We start from the raw sequence: 23080 nt of genomic DNA on the forward strand, positions 1-23080 counted from the left end.
GACGAGAAAGTCGACACCACTCAGGTTAGCTTAGCGTGAAGGCTGAAAGCAGGGGGGAAACTATGTGTCCAAAGTTAAAAGAATATGGCCACCACTACCTGCAACTTTAATACTCAATAATAAAAATGTTATACCTTGTTATTGTAGCAAAAACAGATAGTTAGTTGTAAAGGTGTTATTTCAGGGAGACTTGTTGAGTTGAGTGAGTATAAACCTGTTGTCCAGGTTGTCAATGTTCAGACAAAAATCAATAAATATTCACCAACTGAATACGGGACAACTAATCCAAATAAGTGAAAGACTTGACTCATCACCTCAGGATGTTGGGTGTTTTCAAATCACTGCAGGACTCATCAGACTCCATTATAAGATTGTGGTCTCGATACGAGTCATCCAACCAGACGCGCTTCACAGGGGTCGTATATTACTTCCTGCTATAATGGGACGTAACGCTGGGGTCAAATGGAGTGAGCCCCGCGGGGAGAAACGCGATTAGACGATACACAGATGGCGCACACGGGGCAGACGAGCATCTGTCTGGGAGGACAGACAACTGGCTTCATTTTTTAAGTTTTGCGAGGCTTTTTATGACTCGAAGGATTTGAGTCCCGCAGGCCGCTGTCTCCCCGCCGCCTGTTGTGCGATCAGAGGATACACACACCTGCCCGCTCTGATTCCCTTTGTTCACAATATCACACTAAATAACAATAGGAGCTTTGTGTATTTGTCCCCACATGTGTTGAATCATTCATTAAGCTTTCATTTCTGTGGAAAACCAGTGTCCTCGCAAGATAATTTATGCAATTTTGTGGATGCTAATATGCTTTTATTCACATTTACTAGGTATATTTTTTTTTTTAGATATTGACTTATTGTGGCTCAGACGTCTTTCTCCCTCAGTTGAAAGACACTCAGATTATCCAGCCTCCACCGTGGCATTCATTGCACATCAGCAAATCTGTACTGATAGAGAGGAAGCAGCACGGCTGACCTGATGCCCTGATGTTGACTCATCCCCGTCTGCCCTCCACGAAACAGGCTTTATCCACCCACCTGTGTGACCATGGCTTTACTGCGTCCTCGCTGTGTTCTTCCTGGCCGCATGAGTAACTTTCTGTCTCTTTCGTCATCGGCCCGTCGCCTGCCTACACTGAGGAATGCAAGTGTGTGTGTGTGTGTGTGTGTGTGTGTGTGTGTGTGTGTGTGACAATTGAGAGCCCTCAGTCTCCACCCTCCCTCGCAGCTAGCTAATTATTGATGGCCTAATGTGTCTTTTCAGGGACTTGCCAAAGTTCAGTCTCTCGGTGCGTGTGTGGAAAAGGCGTGCTAGACCGCAGGATGTGTCACCGTTGCAGGTGAGCAGTGATGCTCTTTGACTCTCGGTTTCAGGTGTCACTTCTCTTGAAGGCTGTCAGAAATTAATTGGAGTGACGGCGTTGAGGACGGAGCGGCGGCAGAGAGGACAGACCAGGTTGAGTAAACTGATCTGCGATGACACATCTGAGCGTCGGCTTTTAGACCTCAGAGTTGTGCGGCTGAATGTGTAGCTTGTGCCGGTAGCTGTTTCCATGCTAGCTGTCAGGAAACAGACAATGAATTCTGACTTGATTCTGATTGAGGGGTTTATTTCTTGTGTGTGAGTTCAAGTATTGTGTCAAAAAGAGCACACGGACTCTGATCTTTGCCTTATCTACCTGGACTTTAAGACGACACTTTAGCAGTGCCCTCCCGTGGCATTGTTTAAATCAAAAAAATCAAAACCAACGCAGCAGAACCAGGGGTATCATCTCTTTTTATTCCGCGCACTCTCCTTCCCTGTCAAAACCTGTCGTCCACATTACCCACAATGCAACCGGACCACTGACAGTGGGGTCGAAGGTATGAATGTGTCATGCTAGCACAGCTTAAAGGCTCTACCCGCTAATCTAGGACCGTTCTGCATGTATTTAAGTCTGCTTGTGTCCAGAACTTGTGTATTATTGATGATACATGAATATTGTAGAGAAAGAGGAACAAGGTTCAGGTATTCTACCGTCTGGCTGCAGACGTTTTGATAAATCGGTCCTGGCTGCCTGAAATGCTTAAGTGGATTCTCCTGCTGCACTTTTTTTTTTTTTTTTTTATTTGGATACACCGTCCACTCCTTATTCTGAACACTCCTGAACACTTTACAACCGAGCACTGCTTCTCTGTTCGTACAGCTACACGTATTTGTAACTGCAATTCTCTACTTGCTGCACGTTCAGCGACACCACGAGAGCAGCTGAGGGTAAAATACCTTTTTTCCCGAGGCTTCCTCTGACAGCTGCTGAGAGCCGCACAGATTTCTTCTCTCTTTCTTCATTCACACTTTATTTACCTGCAACACTCGTGTTTGCAGCCCAGACTTCAGCCGAGAATCCAGGATGTTGTTTATCAGGGACCATCGGTGCTGATATTAATCTTTGTAAAATTGAAAAAACTCCCACAGTGATCCAGGCTTTACTTTGCAGTACACAACGTGTTTTGTGCGTTTCGGATTAGCTGTGACATTTCGTTTTCTTGCACTCGTGGACGCAAATATCGAGCCGTCCGCAAGGCGTAAAACTCATTCCGCACAAAGTTCTCGCTCAGGCCTGTAGTGGTGCTGCTGCTCGCTGGCATCAATCTCTTTGACAGTAATCTAATTGTCTTGACCGTGACGTGAGATTACATCAAACCTGAAAGAGTTTCTTCACGTGACTCAGGTCGGTCGTCTCCTCTATGTGTTTACACAGCAGTGTGAATTATTGATGAATGTGGTTCTATATTTAGGAGCTGAATCTGATGAGGGCAGCAGCAACAACACAGTTTGTCCTGAGGGAAAGAAAAAGTGCTGCATTTGAATAACGTGGCCGAGATCTCACTGTACAGGAGGCGTTTGTGCTCAGAGGGCAGCTCCGGGGAGACATACCGTGGATGTGTGTGTGTGTCTGTGTCTGTGAGAGGGTATATGAAGATGTTATAGATTTTTGGAGATTATTCGCTGATCGCTTGTTCAAGCGGCACATTGTGTGACTGTGTGACTGTCAGAGCGCGCAAGAAGCGATGCATTTGTTTGCTTGCTTTTCCTCCAAGTGTCAGCTCGTTTTTATCAGCTGTTTTGGAGAATGTCAGCGGCCTTTGTTACATGACGTCTTTTATCTCAGGCTCGGTATGAGGGTTGAACTGAAGCCAAGGACACGGCTGTTTCACTTTTCATGAAAGTTCTAAAGTCACGATGTTCAAGTCTTGCTTAATGTGTTTCGTTTAATGAATTATATGTTCTTGTTTTCGCCATGACGGGGTTTAACGCAAGAAAAGATCCAGCAAAACAGACAAAAATGCAAAACCAGCAACTAGTTTACAAGATATTTTGTCAATCCACTGTATGTTAGCAGTATTTCAGCAATCTAGTCCAGTATTTCAGTATCCATTCTTAGATTCAGGTGTTTTTTTTTTCCCCACACATCCTTTCTCTTTCAATTTAAAGGGATAGTCCAGCGATTTAATGTTGACCTCCTATAAAGATGTAGGGCTCACAACAGACATGTGAAACAAAAGAAATTGACTACATCAAAGCAGAAGAGAAAATGTCCTGACTTTTAGTCTCTAGTATGGGTGAACTCTGGATCCTACATTTCCCATAGTGCAACTTTCCCATCTTTTATTGGACCCCCTCTTCTAAAAGTGTTTCAAACCCCCACACCTGCAGTTTGTAATGCAGGGTTTAAAATATATGGGTGCATTTCCCAGATTAGATCTTGAAATCTGTTATATAGGGAATGAACAGTGTGGTGTAACGTGCAGCCTTCATCCTGGTTCATGGACTGTGTGGAAGGTTCGGCCTCAGCTGTAGAGCAGACCCAAACCTGCTGAGTCTAGATACTTCTCTGAAGTGTGTTTAAGATCTGTACGTGCGGTTCTTTATTTTACAGTTCCTTCTCTTGTTGAGAAATTGGATATGACGCGCTGACTTTGAACCAGTTTCTCCCGAATCTCCACTGAGCACACAAAGTACTAAACGTTAGATTCTTAGCCAAAGCTTTTTGGGGGTTTGAAAACTTACAGTGTGGTTTATAGAATATCATGTCACTTTAGTCCAGTCAAGTTGCAGGTTTTGTGTGGCTTCATGTTCAAAAGGGGCATTGTTCCCAAAAAGGAGAGGAAAAGAATTAAAAGAGTAAAAGTGGTATATGTTATGATACCGAGAAATCATCTTTGAAACTGACTAAGAGAGAGAGGGGGGGAGATCTGCCGAAGGTTCTTTTAATCCCTCTCCCTTATGTGTCATATTCTCACCTGCATGCATCTATCAAAACACTGTCCGTGCTTCTGGATTTATCCTCCAGTACATTTTTTTATCAGCCATGCCAGCAGCATTGCTCGAGGGACGGCAGTGTTGGCCTGTTGTTTGGTCCATCGCCTTGATCTAAACTTAGAATAGTTCAACAACTTCTGAATGGATTGTCATGAAAGGATGAAGCCTGATGACTTTGTGGTCTGACTCTACCTGTAGTGTCCCAGAGAGGTTGACATTTCTGGTTTTCATTGAAATTTCTGCTAGCGTGCTGAAGACTCTTAGTCTTGTCAGTCATCTTTCTACCAACACCACGTTCTGCTGCCTGAGCTTTGGGATTCTCGATCTCCACCTTATTTTTGACTCGTGAAATCACTACTAAATATAGACTGACAGTCTTTTCACCACAGTGTCTTCGTGTTCACTTTCACCCCAGCCGTCCTGCTCGCGACTCAGCGCTCCTCACAGAGCTAATCTGGGACACACAGTCGCCCACTCTGCTCTCCGAGCTCCTCTGGGTCTCGTCTCATTGTGACAGTCGGGCCATCATCACGCTGTGGCATCACGTCAGTCTGGTTGGCACTGTGATCAAGCAGCAGCGGAGCCGGCGACAGAGGTCTCATTCTATTCTTCTGCTGGTTTTTTAAACACACGGGATGTCTTGAATAACGACTGTGCTTTAAATAAGGCTGCCAGGGCAATTGCTGGTGACGCATTGCCCTCATAATAGCAATATGACATATTTATGGTTTTATTGCATTTGCATTTTTCCCCTACTTACCCTGCAGTTGCATAGCTTAACTTTTGTCCTAAACTTTATGAGAAGTTAGTCTAATTATTAATCTGCCATTTTTATGGCTGCCATGTCGACAACACAGACCTGCTCTCTGGCCTTCATGCAGCTGATGTATATCGATCTCAGGGTCACCTCCAACCTTCATATGCTCATCTTGACACTGCCGTAACTTCCTTTTAGTTAGCCCCCACCCTGTCTGTCTTTTCCTGGAGCCTACTGAAGGAGTATGTGGTGGGTTCAACTTTTTTATTATCTGGACCACTGGACCAAAATCTTGAAACTTTCCCTCATTTCACCTTTTACTCTTATTTCCCCCTCTGAGCTTCCTCCCTCGCAGATTATGTCCACACTGAATCAAAATGAGTAAGAAAGCTTTTCAAGAGTCGGTGTCCAGAGTGCATACATCTGTAAACTTCATCTTTTTTAATAAATCAATGAGGTAAGCCTGTGGCGAAGCTAAGATGCCAACCTTCTGTCACCTCTAACCCTCTCTGTGATCGCTCATTTTAAACGTTAGCACAGCAGATCACACAGATGTCTCACCGCAACAGCTGAGGAGCAGCATTATGCCTTGCAATCAAATTTTATGCTCACTCAGTCAGACAACAGAAACAGACTAATAACTACAACTGCTAACAACTAAATCATAAGCGTGGCGATATTAAAACGCAGTATAAAAGAGATGGATCACTTAGATATAAGTGTCTGACTCTTTTGTAGAAGCTACATTTATTTGTAGTTATCCATGACCAATAGCTTCAGTAATAATACCTGGTGTGTGCTGCTTTGATGCAGTTTTCTGATGTGTAATCTCACACTGAAATGAAGCTCTGTTACTTTTGACTGTTCGTATCAAAGTGTGATTATTAACCAGCTCACACATCCACACGACAGCATCTACAGTGCTGCTCATAAACAGCAGCAGCCCACCTCCTCCTCCACCCCCCCTTCTCCCTCTCCCTCTCTCTCTCTCTCTCTCTCTCTCTCTCTCTCTCTCCCATCTGAGCCATTCAACCAAGGCACCACAGGATTATCCCGCACTCATTGAGAAACACACACACACACACACACACACACACACACAGTGCTCCGGGCAGGAAGATCTCAGATCACAGATTAGTGCTCCTCTTCCCTCGCTCTGCACGCTGATGCTCCGTCGCTCAGTCACTCAGAGAGGACGCAAAAAATAAACGAACGGGAGGGGAGCAGAGGAGGAGAGGGGCTGACTGCTGGAGGAGCCCACGTGTCTCTTTTCTCCTAGCCGCAGCCTTAGCCGCTGTTAATGGAGGACTGGGGGTAAGCTTTTGTTGCTTTGGCGGGGGGCTGTGTGCTCCCACTCTCCGGGTGTACCGCCGGTCTTTGTCTCGGGGTTTGACTCTCCCGACGTGCTGGTGCTGCTGGCTCATCATGCTGCGAGTTGTGGGGCTTTTTAGTCACATGTGGACTTGCTTTAAAAGGATGGGGATTCCCATTGCTCTTCTAGTCTCGTTGCTCATTTGTGAGGATGTGGATCTTTGACTGAGACTGCAGGTCGTACTGATGAAAGAGGAGAAAGAGTAGAGAGGGACTCAAAGCGATGTGATGGTGACTAAACCTTGGAGGCTGCTGCCAGTGTTTGGGTTTTAATGTGTGTGTGTGTGGGTAGGTATTGTTTGTCTGTCTTCAATTAATAACTACAATAGCGTACTCCAGATTAAAATGCAGTCGGATTTATGCCATTATTTCTGCCTCAGTTTTCTCTCTACTTCTTGTCTTTGATTAAAAAAAAAGTGGAAGAAGCCAGTCAGGGGCTGTTTTCCTACAGTGCGATCTGGCTTTCTGCGAGCCAAGCAAAGGGCTACCCTGAACAAAAGCCCCCTCTCGGCATGTAGCTAATGGATTAACCAAGCATGATAAACACCCACTCATGCCATGCTCCACGCTGTATCCGGTCCAGGCATTTGTTTTGCCCATAGCTGTTGGGTTAGACCGCTGTGGAGATTTCCCTCTCTTCATTGGACTCTTGGATTTTTAGAGTATCTTCACTTTGCTCTCTCATTTCATCTGTGCCCTTCATTGTCAAAAGTGTTGCTCCATCTCTTGGTCCCATGGTTGACCCAAATACCCATGCAGCGCCCACCCCTCCCCCTGACCTCCTATCAAAGCACATCACTGCTCCTTCCCTTTCTATTGTTTCATACGTGTTTCCTCTGCATCGAATCCTTCTTCATCAACAGCTTTGGCGTTGGGAAGTTTTTTTGTTAATTATGAAACAATCATCTAATCGTCAGTTTCTAATCAGCTGGAGGCCTCAGTCAGAGTAGATAGATATGCAGCACATAGACAAAGCTGACCTAGAGCCGTGTCTTGATGTTTCACAAACTTTTGTGGCGAATCAAATTTTTCATTTTGTGAAGTACAGGCACAAAATCTGTCTTGAAGAAATAGTGTGATGTCTCATGTCCGTACACTAAATATAAAGCTACTGCCGGCAGCCGGTTAGCTTAGCATGAAGACTGTAAACAGGGGGGAACAGCTAGCCTCGCTCTGTCCAAAGGTAATAGAATCAGCACCACTAAAGCTCATTCATATATTATATCTCATTTGTGTGATTTTAATAAAAAAAACAAGTATAAAAGCATGAAGTTGTGGTTTGATGTCTGTTTCCAGTCTTTGTGCTAAGCTGAGATAACCGGCTGCCGGCTGTAGCTTCATATTCAGCGCACAGACATGAGGACATTATTGATGAAGAAATCAAATGAACGTATATTTACCAGAATGTCGAGGTTTACCTTTAACATATTGAGTTTGTCATTCTCAGCAAGCACTGCAGGCAAAGTGACCCCACATACCGTAAAAACGATGCTTCATTACAAAATCACAGAACAAATCCTTATCAAGTGCTTTCACTGTATCATCTGCTCACTGATATTTTGTACTCTGGCAGAGGCTCAGTGAAGCTTGTCTGTATCTGCAGCTGGCATTTCGCTGCACTGATAACAGTATTTTCAAATAACCCTGTTCGTTTGTTACGTATTTGCTATTGAGATCATTTGCATCCTCACTTTGCATCTTATCTTGTTGTGTATTTCTGTTTGTAGTTACTGCCTCACCTGCACACATTCATATCCTGCTTCTTATTCTTTGCGATGCATCATTTAATCTCTGTGTTGTATCACTTCAATGATTCATGCCTGTGCATATATGTAAAATAAACAAAATGGGCTTTTGTTATCATATGGTGGGGACTGATTGATGATGTCTGTATTACAAGTACAAGTGGGAAGCTCTTATATTAAAGACTTAAGGAAAATAATGGTATTTTCTCAACCTGTGTCTTATTCTCATAATTGTGTCCATTCTGACTCAAGGGTCGTGCCAACTTTCGCCACTTCCTTTGTCGAGCTCCAGGAAGTCCAGCTGTCTGGTTTCCTCTGAAGTACATTCAGGGGCCTACTTTATTTTGTTTTATTTTGGTCATACTCTCTCATAAAATTAAAGTTTATGAGAGTGCTGCTGTTTGCCCTGGATGATATATTGCTGGTTTTCCCCATATCTCTACAAAGGATCTGATGAGTGCACAACCAGGGGGCCAGGGCCAGGTTGGAAAATACTTGTTTTCCCGCTAACCTACGTTTTGAACAAAGATTTTTTAACTTTTAACCTTTGCTTTGCGCAAAGATAATTCAAACCTGGAACAACAGATTTCTTTGGCCACTTGAAAAACTAGTGAACAGTTGCTTATTTTCACATCCAGTAGTTACAAAAAGTTGTAGTGGATTCAAGTCCACTGTTTTCCCTCTTTTAGCTCTGTTTGTGGTCCCTACCAACTCCATTAGGATAATATGTTGGTCTGTAGCTGCTAAACGCTCCACTATGTTCACCAGCTAGTTGGTAACTGAGCAAGTATTATACAGTGTGTAAGCTGAGCTGTTTCATAGAAAACAGCTGTAACCTGAAACAACACAATGAGAACGGTGAGCAAAGTTAGCCGGCTGGACAGCTAAACAATGAGCCGAAACTCACTATGAAGCTCTGTAAAGCCGAGAAAAGCTGCCGATTCAGGTAATAATCCTCAGTAGATTCATCGCTCTGACCAACACCTTTCCCATGGCCTTTAGTTTTTATACAAATGTCAATTGTAATCGTTTTAATTGTGACAAAACTGAAACTTTACAGATTTTACAATCAAGTTTTAGGTCTCCAGCAATCTTATGATAACATTCACGTTAAAATATGGTGTGCAAAGTGGTAATATGAACAATGTGTTAATTTGTCTGCAAATGTGTTGAAACAGGGCTAAAGTCCTTTACTGTCAGCTCATCTTGAGTGACAGGGCCTAACAAATCTACTAAACCCAAATCAAGATAATTCTTGTCGTAAAATTCTTGTCGTGCCTAAAACATTAAAAGAGATATGGGCAAAGTCAGGAAATGGAGACTTATTTAGAGCCCCATCATAATTTCAGCAAGCTGTGTGAACACATGGCGGTTTAGTGTTGTATTCTCCTTTTGAAATGGCAGCTTGTGAGCTGAACCTGAACTGGTGGAGGTGAGCGTGGCACTGACGAGGCTGCGGCAGCACCAGGATGTCTGTGTTTTCAGCCTGCCGCTGTTTTCACTCATTTACTACCTCGAGGGTCTGCAGTCAGTTGGACTTACATCACTGCCGAGCGCCTACTTATTCTGTGTAATCGGGTGGTTTCCTTCTAATAATCAGTCCCTGGGCACATAGATGGGTACACGGACAGATTTTGAGGCAATGGGCCCCTGGCCATAGTCATCTAAAAGGCCTTGTAACCACAGGTCGAAGGTTTTGTGGTTGTCTGTCTCTTTGCAGTTGTTTTGTGTGTCTTTGTAGTTGTTGTGGCTGTTGCTTCTCTATGTAGTTGTTTTGCATTTCTTTGTGTTTTTTTTTGTCTCACTTTGTATCTCTTTGTAGTCATTGCGTGTCTTTGTGTGTAGTGTTGTCGATCTCTCTTATTGTGTTTGTTTTGTCTTGTTTCTCTTTTCTGGTCTTTGTGCTTCTGTTTGTTGTTGGTTTGCATCTCACTTTGAACCTCTTTGTAGCCAATTGTGGTCATTTTCAACTGTTTTGTTGTCTTTACAGTTGTTGCAGATACAAATTATTTTGATTCTCTCTGTGGTTGTTCTCTATGTATTTGTACTTGTTTTGTGTCTCTGTTTGCTTGGCATCTCATTTTGCATCTCTATTGCTGTTATTCGTGTCTATGTAGTCATTTTGTGTCGTTGTAGTTGTTTGATTGACTTTCTGACAAGAAGTCCTAGGAGTCACGTCAAACGAGGCTGTGGCCCCAGTAGGCTTGTTCAGCAATCCATGAATGGATGGATGGGGGATGATAGATAGTTTTGATTTTCTCTCTGTGTCCTCTTCCTGTGGCACTCATTTAGTGTCCTAATTTCAGTGTCATCATTAGCAATCATGTCACATCTATTAATTTCCGCAGCAGCGTAAGGTGCTCCAGCGAGGCCCTGGGATAATGTTAGTTGACTAGAATATGGGAAGATTACTGCGCAATTAGTCTGCACTGTTCTGACAGAGGCTGGGTGAGTCGATGCCGCTGAAAATTACTAGCCAGTCATTAAATCTATTGACAAAGTCATCTCAGGGGAGTAGAGACAGAAATTACTAGAAGCACTCAGGTCATGAAGGCGATTGTGGTTTTGTAAGTATCTGAGCCGTCCTGATATCAGTGTGTGGGAAGTATTGTGTGAAGTAAAATGCCGTGCTGTACAGTATTCACTGATATCCTCACCTTTAGTTTGGACTTTGTTCTGGTGTATTAGCTTATTCAGTTGTATTATCTACAGTGCCTGTTTGCAGAGTATTGAATGCTGGTAGAAGATTTTATTGGTGCTGAAGTTTGATACTAATACTTCTCCGTTTAATATAGTAATTTGTTGTACTTAAGATTGTTGTGTTTTCACAGAGAAGAAGCATTTTGAATCTCTTACTTTGGGTTCTCCAATATTCTGAGGGGCATTTCTTACTATTCTGGCATTTTATACATTGACAGATTTAAAAAGTAATGTTTAATCAACAATTAAACAATGTGTTATGTTTATGGATTAGTCATTTGAAAAGAAAATTGGTGCAATGTTGATTATCACTGATCTGATTATCAAGTAATTGTTTTCTAATAAAAATGAAGCATTTATTGGTTCCAACTTGTCAATTATGGGAATGTTTTTTAGACATTTAAAAAGGTATATTAATTGAAAGACAGTCGACAGATAATGAAAATACTTGTTAGTTGAAGCCCTAGTTTCAGCCTCACTATATTTCATAAGTTGGTTCCCAAACGCATATAGTCTGAGCAAATAATGTCCCATTTACTAGCCAGCCATTTATATTTTATTTTTTAAAATGCACTTGTGATGATTCTGTGTGCTTACTGCTTAATAATCTCTTGCATAAACCTTTCACAAGCGCTGCCCTTTTCTCGTTACACAAGCATTTTTGACATCCGCTACTCAACATTTGTTGGTATTGTAAGAGCATGAACAAAGTATGTAGATCAAAAGTATGATGGTATGATCACATGAGCTGCAGGAATAAGCTTTTAATCTGTAAGTGATGAGCTGAAATAGAAAAAGCACAGCACCATAATCACATGCTACTCAGTTCGAGTGTGCGAGATGATTATTTGAGTGAAAATAGCAACAAGGTTTGCAGCGTACGCATTTGTTTATGCGTCTCATGTACCTTTCTGTTAGCACTGCTCACAGTCTCTGTGTTTACACTCCTCTGTGCTCGTCCTCTCTCACAGTGCATGAGGAGCTCTTACTCTGCTGCAGACCGCCACAGCCTGAAGCCGTCCTGCCAAATCTGGGACCATGTCTGGAGCCTACGACGAGTCGGCCAGCCAGGAGGAGACCACAGACAGTTTCTGGGAGGTGAGACAGCAGGGAACGGTCGTTGACAGATTAAACCTAAGGGGGGACTGACACTGCCTAGCGATGAACTCTCACTGAACCTGCTTGGTCTGGGAGGTGAGAGGAAAGAACAGGGGCCCACGAATATCAACTGCGTGTTGGCACAGATTCACACATAAACGCACAAGATCAATTCCACGCATAGAGTCAGATTCCGCTGCTTCAACCACTCTGCATGATGAGAAACATTTTGATGCCAGTATTTAACATTAGAAATATACTGTTACGCAACTGTCAAAATAAGTGCAACAATTAGAATCTGTTTTTTTACTGTTGCGGCCTGTAGTGTGGTCGTAGTGTGGTCGCTCTCTCAGTATGATCCTGAGGGACTTCTCACCAATAATTGCTACTAGTTCTTTTCATCTACGGGTGACCCTGAAGTGCCCCTCTGCCTCCTCCTGTGGCACTGATGTCTTCTCTGTGAGCTGCAATTGTTTGTTTTTTTTTATTGTTTGTTTTCAGGTCCTCAGGTGAGGTTCCTCACCTCTGATACAGCTCTTATTAAAAATGATGCCGTTTGCAGTATTTATCACCACCTGCCATCATGCTGTCTCTTTTGCTCTTGGACAAGCCACGCGTGAAATTACCAAATTAAACATTTTTGTTTAGCTGAACCCACTTTTCTTCCTCATTCGTTGCTTTTTTCATTACATTTGTTGTGCAAGCTAATAAGCCTTCGTTAAGGTGTCCAAGGTTTGTGTCGGACATCACATCATGGACACATCAGGTATACATTCACATAGCAATAAATACCAACTTTCTCATCCTTCGAGGTTGAAGCTGTTGCACTGGCCTCTACATAATTGGGGTCATGAGCCTGTTAAAGGCGTGTTACTGCTGTACCTGTCTCCAGCCACTGGCAGCATAGACAGCTACACTGCACAGGTTTTCCACTCTGCTACATGACTCGCATACCGAGTCCTCCCAACTTCGACCTACAAAACAGTGGCAGATTATCATTTTGTTGATTGAATAACAGATTTTTCAGTTTTAAGCTGTAGATGACGGTATGTTTCACTGAGTTTCTCCCACACGTTTACGTCACCAGCAACCTTTCAAGAGAACAAACAGTCCGAAGTAATTTGAGCAACAAGTTCCCAGAAGTCCATCCATTATATATGAGAGCCGATGACTGTTTACGGTGTTCAAACCAGGAAAAAGCTTGACCCATCTTAAGCCACCGATAATACTGGCTATCACATTGCGGCATGTTTAGATACAGTATGTGTGATGGATGGACAAAGCGAGTATTTGAGACAGCGGAGACTTATGGTCACTTCATTTCCTCTCAGACTCGGCTATGTTCTTTCCTCATCGTGTCTCTCTGCGTTGAGGAATCAGCTGGAGCGGCAAACGTGCCTGTTCCCAGCACAAAGTCACTACATCACAGTCGCTTGTTGCATTACAGTGGAGCTGCTGCAGTGCTGCCTGCTGATCGCTGACTCGGCTTGCTGCTGCTGGAGCAGAGGGCTGGTGTGGAATACGATCATTTATCCCCCCGGCTGCTTTCATTTTCTCTACATTTTATATTTGTTGAGTGTCGTTTTCAGGGTGAGGTATAGGTAAACATCTACTACATATTCAGCAAGGGTGAAAGTCCCTTTTTTCTCTGTCACAAAGGTGTGAAATTAATGCAGTAAGCTTGGATTTTAGCCTCTCTCTCTCTTTCTCACTCTGCCTCTGGGCAAAGCTAACAGCTCTGCAGGAGGTTGCTGCTCCTGCGTCCATGGAAAGTTGTAAATTATATGACATTAACCCACCCTCTGCTTTAATTGCATGACTCCACACACTCCAGCAGCCTCTTCCCTGCTGTTCCCTCCTGCCTCCTTCCCATCCCTCCTCAATGCATCATTTTCAGGCTGGCGAAATTGGAAAATCACTAAGTCACCTCTTAATCTTAAAGCTGCAGAGGGATTTTTAAGAATTAGCACAAATTACAAAGGAGGGATCCTGATAGCAAATTCCTTTCATCTCCACTAATCCAAACCGTACAGATTATATGAGTTTTTACATGAAGGACAGTCAGAGAATGAACTCTTCTCCAACCACAAAATGAAGAAATCACAAAAACAGCAGTGACAGGAATAACTTGATAAAATGTCTCATATCCATCCATTAGATATGAAGCTACAGGTAGCGGCTGGTTAGCTTATCTAAGCTTATCATAAGGAGTCGTGGTCTGGAAACAGGTAGCCAGGCTCTTTTTAAAAGATCACCAATTATCATGTGTACTTCTAATCTTTAAACTAGGTTAATCACCTCCAGATTTGTACTTAATGTACTGATATGAGAGTAGTATTGATCCTCTCATCCCAAGCATCTAAGCTAATGTCCCTTAATGCCAACCTACTGTATAACGTTAATACATTTAATTTAAGGAGAGATGTGCCATAAATCAATACCTGACCCTGTACTGATAACAAGGATGGACCCAGAGTCTAAAACAATTCAGTGTTTAGAGAGAACGCAAAAAGAACATTTGTAAAAACAATTACATACAACAATGTATGTAATAGTTGTATGATGAATGAATTTTACCGAAAGTAACTTGAAACACTGTTTTTATTTAAGGTTGGGAACTACAAGCGTACGGTGAAGCGGATCGACGACGGTCACCGGCTCTGCAATGACCTGATGAACTGCATCCAGGAGCGTGCCAAAATCGAGAAAGCCTACGCACAGCAGCTGACTGAGTGGTCCAAGAGATGGAGGCAGCTAGTGGACAAAGGTAGTCTTCACATTCATATTATACTTTTTTTTTCTCAATAACATGTTTGTGTTTCATTCATTTATGTTTTGTTTTTTTTTTTTTGACATAATGCGCCACTGTGACTTACCCTCCACTCCTGCACCAGGGCCTCAGTACGGCACAGTAGAGAGAGCTTGGATGGCAGTGATGACGGAGGCGGAGAAGGTGAGCGAGCTTCACCAGGAAGTGAAAAACAACCTGATCAACGAGGACTTTGAGAAGGTGAAGAACTGGCAGAAGGACTCGTACCACAAACAGATGATGGGAGGATTCAAGGAAACCAAAGAGACAGACGAGGGCTTCAAGAAGGCCCAGAAACCCTGGGCCAAAAAACTAAAGGAGGTGAGGGAATGTGTGTGTTGTTGTTTTTTTTTTTTCTCCATTCATTAATGTGCAACCCAAGTGGACACATTTTTAGGCTGTCCAAAGACATGCAACTAGACATGGATAACTTCGAAAGGGTTTTTTTTTTATTTGCAGAGATTTTGAAATCGCAGCACATTGTTTGTGCGTTGCTGTTGAGATTTTTCAAATAGGGTTTTCTCAGTAACATGAGAACTTCTTTTCACGTCAAACTGAACTGCGGCGGCAGCAGATATTTCACAAACATAACAAAACATGAAACTATCTGCTTGACTTGAGCCAGTAGAGGTGAATATTTTTTTGTAATAAAGGGGAACGAACCATTAATGTCATATTTCATGTCAGCGTCCCCTAAATGTATTCATATATATACATATTTCTTCTTACAATTAAGTGAACTTTTACAACCAGTAAAGAAAGTGGTAATTACTTTTATCATCACATTGGCCTTCAGGACATTTTGATTTGGTACAACTTTACATACATTTTGGTAAGCAAGAAAATAATAATTGTCAGATTAATCGATTTTTGAAACTAATCATTCATTTGAGTCACATGTACACATATTGGCGTCTGGTCAAGCAGCCTTACTTTATTCATGGCGAGGTCATAAACAACAGTAACATGCTTGTGTATACAGATTGAGTCAACATATGCGATCAGTGCAAAAAAAGGTACGTCATCTTGTTCCTTCAGCTCGAGGCAGCCAAGAAGTCCTTCCACATGGCCTGCAAAGAGGAGAAGCTGGCGTCCACCAGGGAGGCCAACAGTAAGGGCGAGGCCTCTGTGACAGCTGACCAGCAGAAGAAACTCCACGAGAAAGTGGACAAGTGCAAGCAGGACTCACAGAAGGTGGGAGCATCAGCTGCTGCAGCTCTTAACGCGCCCGTGGGATCATCATTATGCAAAAGTTGTTTTCCACAATCAAGCCGAAAGCAAATGAGCTCACGGGCTGTTTTGAGACGTAGAGCAGGTTTCTCTGGGCCAAGTGTTATAAAGGCATCATAGCTGGAATCAGTGCAGCGTTGTTAATGCATGACTGAATACCCTTTCTCCCTTGCTATTCTGATTCTTCTATTCTATTCTAAGATTCGTTCTTGGGCTTGAATACACATTTATTGTCCTTTCAATGTTGATAGGTTTCACATTTGACCACAGACCTGACAAATAGGGACATTTGGACTAGAAATGTGTCATTAAAACATTAGTCATCCCTGCATCAGTGAGATATCATATAACAGGCTTTTTCAGGCTGTTAAGAGTTTTTGTCGCCTGTGTGTGATTTACAATGTAGGCCAAGGAGAAGTATGAGAAGGCCCTAGAGGAGCTGAATAAGTGCACTCCTCAGTACATGGAAAACATGGAGCAGGTGTTCGATCAGTGCCAGCAGTTTGAAGAGAAGAGGCTCAGCTTCCTCAGGGAGGTGCTGTTGGACGTCAAACGCCACCTCAACCTCACAGAAGACCAAAGGTTTGAGACAGTCAGAAAGGTTAATATGACTAGACGCAGCTATCACTCGTACATTAATCCCTCACTGTCTTTTCACAGTTACGCTATGGTGTACAGAGAACTTGAACACACCATCACATCAGCCAGCGCGCAGGAAGATCTGAAGTGGTTCAGCAACACCCACGGCCCCGGCATGCATATGAACTGGCCACAGTTTGAGGTACAGAGATACGAAAACAAGCTGCAACTTTACGACGTTACATCATCACAGGGGACCCGCAGCCTTCTGCTATATGTACTGTCCAGTCATTACAGAAATAGTTTTCATATTTTGGGAAATACGCTTATTGGCGCTCTTGGTGCTGAGAGTTAGAATACAAGATTGATACCACTCTTGTGTCTGAAGGCTAATTATGAGACCGCAGCCAGCAACTGGTTAGCTTAGCTTAGCATAAAGGCTGGAGGCAGGAGGAAACAGCTAACCTGGCTTTGTCCACAAGAACAAAATCCATCAAAGCTAATGAATTAAGATGATATATATCATTTGTCTTGAGGATGTTCTCATTTAATTCTCGGCAGGTGAGTAAATCAGTATATTTCCCAAAATGTTATTCCTATGTTAATACTATTCCTTTAATACCTTTAATAAGTTGGTTATAGAATATTGGGCTTTGAAGTGCATCATGTTGGTTAGTGTCACTGAAAATCAGTACTACATAAATGTGAAATGCTGACCGTTAGCGGGAACTTAACAGTAGTTACTGTGCAGTGCAAGATAATCCAAATGCAAACACGTTTTGTCCATGTTTTTGCAGGAATACAACCCAGAACTTACTCATAGCATCTCCAAGAAAGAAAAGTCAAAGAAGAGCAGTGAAGGAGTCACGCTGACCAACGTCACAACAGCAGTCGAACACGCTCAAGCTGGAGACCGAGGAAGGTAAGACTAAACACTGATATACAGCTTTTAACACATGCCAGTCAACAGATGCTAATAGTTAAAGCAGGGGTAATAGTAGACAACACAAACTGCACACATCAAAACAGACACACGGGAATAAACAGTCACGGCCATTACCATTTTGCTGGTAGGAATAGAAATTAACGTTCTACTGAAACGGTCAGTGTCAGCAGCTACGAGAAGAACCAGGCGTACACGGCCTCCACGGAGTGGTCGGACGAGGACCAGACGGCCCCGAACTCAGGCAACGACACCAACGGAGGGACGAACCCCTTCGACGAAGACGTGGGCAAAGGTGTGAGGGTGAGAGCGCTGTACGACTATGAGGGCCAAGAGCAGGACGAGCTCAGCTTCAGAGCAGGTGAGTGAGACACCTGCAGACTCATTCGGTAACTTTAAGGTCACGCGGTTGATTCCTGCGGCAGTCAGAAGGTCTCGTATCAAAACAGTGAATCCCTGCCAGCTTCTGTTACGACTCAAGCTAGCGACCATTTCTGTGATGAATGCGAGTGTGTCAAGTACGTAGTATCATAGGAACACTCCACTGAAAACTGCTTTGAGTAGCCGTTACCATTTTTTGTACAGTGGTCCCTCGTTTATTGCGAGGGTTACGTTCTAAAAATAACCCGCAATAGGCGAAATCCGCGAAGTAGTCAGCTTTATTTTTTACAATTACTAAATATATTTTAAGGCTGTAAAACCCCTCACCATACAGTTTATACACTTTTCTCAGACAGGCATTAACATTTTCTCACATTTATCTCTTGTTTGACTTGTTTGTTTGTCTTGCAAACAGGCAGCACTTAAAAGTCACACTGCTAGCGATTGAACATTTATGTAAATTTGGCAAGCCGAACGCATTCGGTACTGTACAGAGACACGGCACGGCGGAGATTGATTGACATTGGTCTACAGTCCCTTAGCCAATCAGGACGCAGAACACAATGCGCGTTCATACACTGTAAAAAAAAAAGCATGCAAAATTGCACTAAAAAAATCCGCGAAACAGCGAGGCCGTGAAAGGTGAACTGCGTTATAGCGAGGGACTACTGTATTACCTGACCACACCAGAGCAAGTTAATATCCACTGAATTGAAATGGCAATTAATAATTTAATCTTTGAGTCAACAGCTACAAAAATAATGCAGTCACATTGGGGTCACAAAGTATGCTTTGCTGTTCATGACCAACTTAAAGAAATAGAGAGTAGAGAAAGAAGAAACATGAAAAGGGGAAACAGAAGCTGTGTTTTTAACCATATTTTGGCAAAAACATGGGTAAACATGCGGTGACAGTGAGAGGGACCGCTTTATGGCAGTTACCTTCAGACAGAGACAGGTTACCTGTTTCCCCCTGTCACCAGTCTTTATGCTAAGCTAAGCTAACAAGCTGTTGGCCGTAGCCTTACATTTAACAGGCAGATATGAGAGTGGTGTCTTCATGTCCAGCTCTCAGCAGAAAGCCATTGAGCATATGTCTCAAAATGTAAAAATGTCCAAAATCAGACGCTCCCATCTGGTCGAATCTTCTGGGTTTTTGGCGGAGTACTCCTTTAATATTCTTATTGACAGCTAATACTGACTCTGTTTTACATTAATTAGAATTTGTTTGACATGATCTCCTCCCGCTGAACCTCTCTGTCTCCTTTCACTGATGAAGGGGATGAGCTGACGAAACTGGAGGAGGAGGACGAGCAGGGCTGGTGTAAAGGTCGTCTAGACAACGGCCAGCTGGGTCTTTACCCGGCCAATTACGTGGAGCCCATCTAACTGTTCCAGCTGAGGACGCTTGTCTAGTCGGAGAGCAAACCCAGACTGAACCGTCCAGTCATAACTGCACATTGCCAGAGACTTGAAAGCAAAGCTTCCTCTTCCTGCCGGGCACAGTGAGCCGTCTTCATCTCAGCACTCATCACGGAGAAGGCTTTACTGAATCAAGACCTGTTTTAGGATCACATCATCCCCAAATACTGCAACTGAAGCAAAATATTTTAATCTCTTTTGTGTGCAGCTGTGTTTGAGTTCAGATGTGATGCTAACATGCCACACAGTGTGCTCTCTCATCATTATATTGATATGGTGTCGTCAGCCGTGCCTGGATAGTGAGAATGAGCGATGCATTGTGCATTTCATGTGTATATATTTTAATCTTTTTTTACAGTCTGGATGCTTGTACAGTTTTTTTTTTCTCATTGCATACAGTGTTTTTCTTTGTGAAATATTTACGCGCTTAGCATTAAATTTGTAGTTTGACACTTTGGGAAATGTATTTATTTGCTTTCCTCCTTGAGAGTTAGATGTGAAGGTCGATACCGCTCTCATGTTTGTACAGTAAAGATAAATCTACAGCCTGGACCAGCTTAACATAACATCTTAACATAAAGACTGGAAATCAGGGGAACCATCCAGCCTGCCAGCTTTGGCCTGCTGGTTGAGCTCGCTGAACAACATGCTGACGGAGGCAATGTAGGTACTTGAAGTAGCAAATACAGCAATATCTAATACCAAGAGCACCGCAGCCTGAAACTACAGGAGCTAAACCGAAACATCAGACGTAGGATTCACTCGGCTGAGGTGACTCACCGCTGCCTCAGTGGGTGAAGAAGAAGTGCCGGCGAATGATAGCAAACTGAGACAGAGGGTGTTTCAAGGAGAGAGAAGAGTGGTGGAGGAGTTTGTCGAAGTGACCCTGAAGGCAGCTGAGGCCTTACAATGAGCTACAGTGGACACAGTGACGGCAGGAAAGGCAAACTGAGTTTTAAGATGGAACATATACTGACAGTGAAGTGTTATTTAGAAGAGGTTCTTGTTTAGAGTGCGATAGTGGGTGGGTTGGGTGCAGTTTTGGCAGAGAGAGTGGGCTCACTGGCTCAGACTAGGTCAATCTGGACTAAACACACAAGATACAAGTTGTTATTTAGTTGGCTTTAGAGACAGAGCAAGGCTAGCTGCTCTCCCCCTGCTCCGTATGTTGATGCTAAACTAAGCTCACCAGCTGCTGGGTGCAGCGCCGACCTTCTCGTCTAACTCTCGGCAAGAGAGCAAATGAGTGAACCAAAATGTCAAACTATTTCTTTAATGTGTGTTTATTTCTTTAATGTGTTTTCCTTCGACACGTCACCACATGTCACTGAATCGGAATTTTGAGACGAGATCTCAGCGGAGCTCTTTGAAATGGAAATATGAAACTCCACCACACAGACTGTTTACATTGCCCTCCTCTGTCCCACTTGTCTCTAACAAGGTGCCTGTTATAACTATTAACCCTCCCCCTGTTTTGTCTCTACGTGCAGACTGTGTTCATAATGCAGGCGCCATTGAACAAACATGCCTGACAATATATGCTTGCAGCCGTTTTATATGGAGATTTCACAATGGAGGTTTTATTTCTTTTCTTTTTTTTTTTTGTTTATTTCTGCGGTTAATGAGACTTGTTAACGACAAGCGAACGTCAGTGATTCGGCATTATCGGCTTCCAGCTCTTATCTGTGATTATGTGCATGCTGATGCTCCCACGCACTGTTTACCGCTCTGATCTGGACTGATCAAGTGCATGGCCTCAATTTGTTTCCACCAAATTATTGACAGTTTCTTGATCGAATTAAAAGTCTAATCAGGATGATGATGATGATGATGCCATTGATTTGTATTGTTTAACATAGTCAATCCTGATATTCTACTGTGCACCAAATCACAGGCCGTATCACAAATTGGCTGCACATGTCTCTATAGTTAATTATTTTGTTTTAATCAGAAAATCTAAATCAAACTTTCTACAAACAAAGCTTACGAGTGCATGTGGCTGTACAGTACATGTTATATGAGAGTGGTTTGTCACTCCTGGTAACCAAAGGTGCTGGTGAAAACTACACCCTTGCCGATGAGGAAGGTGGGTGTTCTCTTACTGACGCAGACAGAGAAAGCTGCAACGAGCATTGCACAAAAAAGCGGAAAGAGGATCTGTCTCTGAAATATTGATGAGACAATTGCTTTTTCTGCTGCAAGAAAGAAGCTCATTTTTAGACGATCCAGGAGGGACATTTTCTCTTGTGCTGTGTTTATGCTTCTGTATGCTTTTTAAAAAGTGTTGCTCCTTGTAAGCACTGGATTCAGAGGGGTGAAATAAATATTGCCTTACCAAAATCTACCACCCCGCCCCTCCAGAGACTCTCAACCGTCATGTTCAGCCAAGCTAAAGAGAGCTCGCCTCCACAGAATCTGACTCCAGCTTATCCTGCTCAGTTTACACTGACACAACAGGCCGACCCTCTTTGTCTGATAGAAGATGATGTGAATTTAAAGACTCAAGTGTTAACCTACTGTTAACTGTATTTGAAACAAAATGGGACTGTAAACGTGTGTAAAAGCAGCTACAACTGCAGCATCCACTGTGAAACCCCCCGTGAAGGACGGTAAATCATACTTAAAAACAAAGAAAAACTCAAATGATCTTTTCTTTTCTGTCTGTTGCTCATGCTAGAAACATTGATCTGCAATGTTGAGGAAAAACTATGTAGCGGACTAGAGGGCTTTCTCTGTTTTTTAGCATAGTGCTGTAATTTCCAAACTGTAGTGCCTGTTCATCTGCATACGCAAAAATAAAAGATGTCATCAGAAAACTCTGAGGCACATTTGAGACTCTGTGAGCCTGAGATAAAAATGGGATGCAGAATTTGAACATGTTCTGGCAACTCTGCCTTACAAGGCCAAAATGTTGAAAGCTTTAATTTTGGTTGAAACCATTTTTTTGATACCATAGAAATTAATGATTACAAAAAATAACATTTGAAACCTGCATTTAACATAAAACAGCTAAAACTCTTAACTACATAGCTAGCTGAGTCAAATCCTGTTAAAACTAGCTTGCATTAGATTCAGCTAGCCTTGACTGAGGCCCTGTAACTGTTTTTGATATAACATTATTAATATGAACAATTTCAGTGAACTAACATCTTTAGTTTTGCTATGTCATTTAAGTAAGGCAGAAGCTAAATCCAGTCGTGGAAAATGAACACTAGTCCTGCTAAAAAAGCTGACTAGCCTAACGTTAGCGTAGTAGAATAGTAGTTTGGATCAGTTTTAACTCTTAAGTCTAATTATTATGAAAACAAAATAGTAGATGGAAAGCTGAAAGCCACTCAAAGTTGTGACTTGTGCACATAATAATTTATAATGTGGTGCGATTTCATTTTAAAAAACAGTGGAAGTAGGTCAACTCATTACAATTTACTAATAATACTCTCAAAGTAACTACAGTAGTATTATTAGTACAAGTTCAAGTTCATGTACTTATTATTAGATATTATATTACTTGATTATTATTTGTGATGCAGTCATAGTTGTTTGAGGTGAAGCTAATTTGAACTATTTTATGTTCTGTTAGGTAGTTTAATCTATAAGATGCAGCATATTTTATGAAGTAATCATATGTTTTATGTGTAAAATCTTCATAAATTTACCAATGAAAAATACTCCACTGCAAGTAAAATGAAGATAAAAAACATTAAAAGTAGACGTTTTATCAGCAAAAT

The 23080-nt window shown here is 42.5% G+C and overlaps 1 protein-coding gene across 1 annotated transcript; it reads left to right on the top strand.

The window, feature by feature from the left end:
• Positions 1–1326: 1326 nt before the first annotated feature.
• Positions 1327–20283, top strand: pacsin1b (protein kinase C and casein kinase substrate in neurons 1b). Its single transcript, XM_070847136.1, has 10 exons — positions 1327–1471; positions 11863–11989; positions 14600–14756; positions 14884–15119; positions 15837–15992; positions 16435–16610; positions 16689–16809; positions 17405–17529; positions 17715–17911; positions 19210–20283. Exons 2-10 carry the CDS (start codon positions 11930–11932, stop codon positions 19317–19319), a joined length of 1338 nt encoding a protein of 445 aa, XP_070703237.1. The 5' UTR covers positions 1327–1471; positions 11863–11929; the 3' UTR covers positions 19320–20283.
• Positions 20284–23080: the final 2797 nt, after the last annotated feature.

The sequence above is a fragment of the Pempheris klunzingeri genome, chromosome 2 (assembly GCF_042242105.1).
Source record: "Pempheris klunzingeri isolate RE-2024b chromosome 2, fPemKlu1.hap1, whole genome shotgun sequence".
Lineage (NCBI taxonomy): Eukaryota > Metazoa > Chordata > Actinopteri > Acropomatiformes > Pempheridae > Pempheris > Pempheris klunzingeri.

Coding starts and splice junctions, on each gene's coding strand:
- pacsin1b (XM_070847136.1), top strand. CDS start 11,930: ATGTCTGGAGCCTACGACGAGTCGGCCAGCCAGGAGGAGACCACAGAC. Junction 14,757..14,883: donor GAGGCAGCTAGTGGACAAAG/GTAGTCTTCACA, acceptor CTCCTGCACCAG/GGCCTCAGTACGGCACAGTA. Junction 15,120..15,836: donor GGGCCAAAAAACTAAAGGAG/GTGAGGGAATGT, acceptor TTGTTCCTTCAG/CTCGAGGCAGCCAAGAAGTC.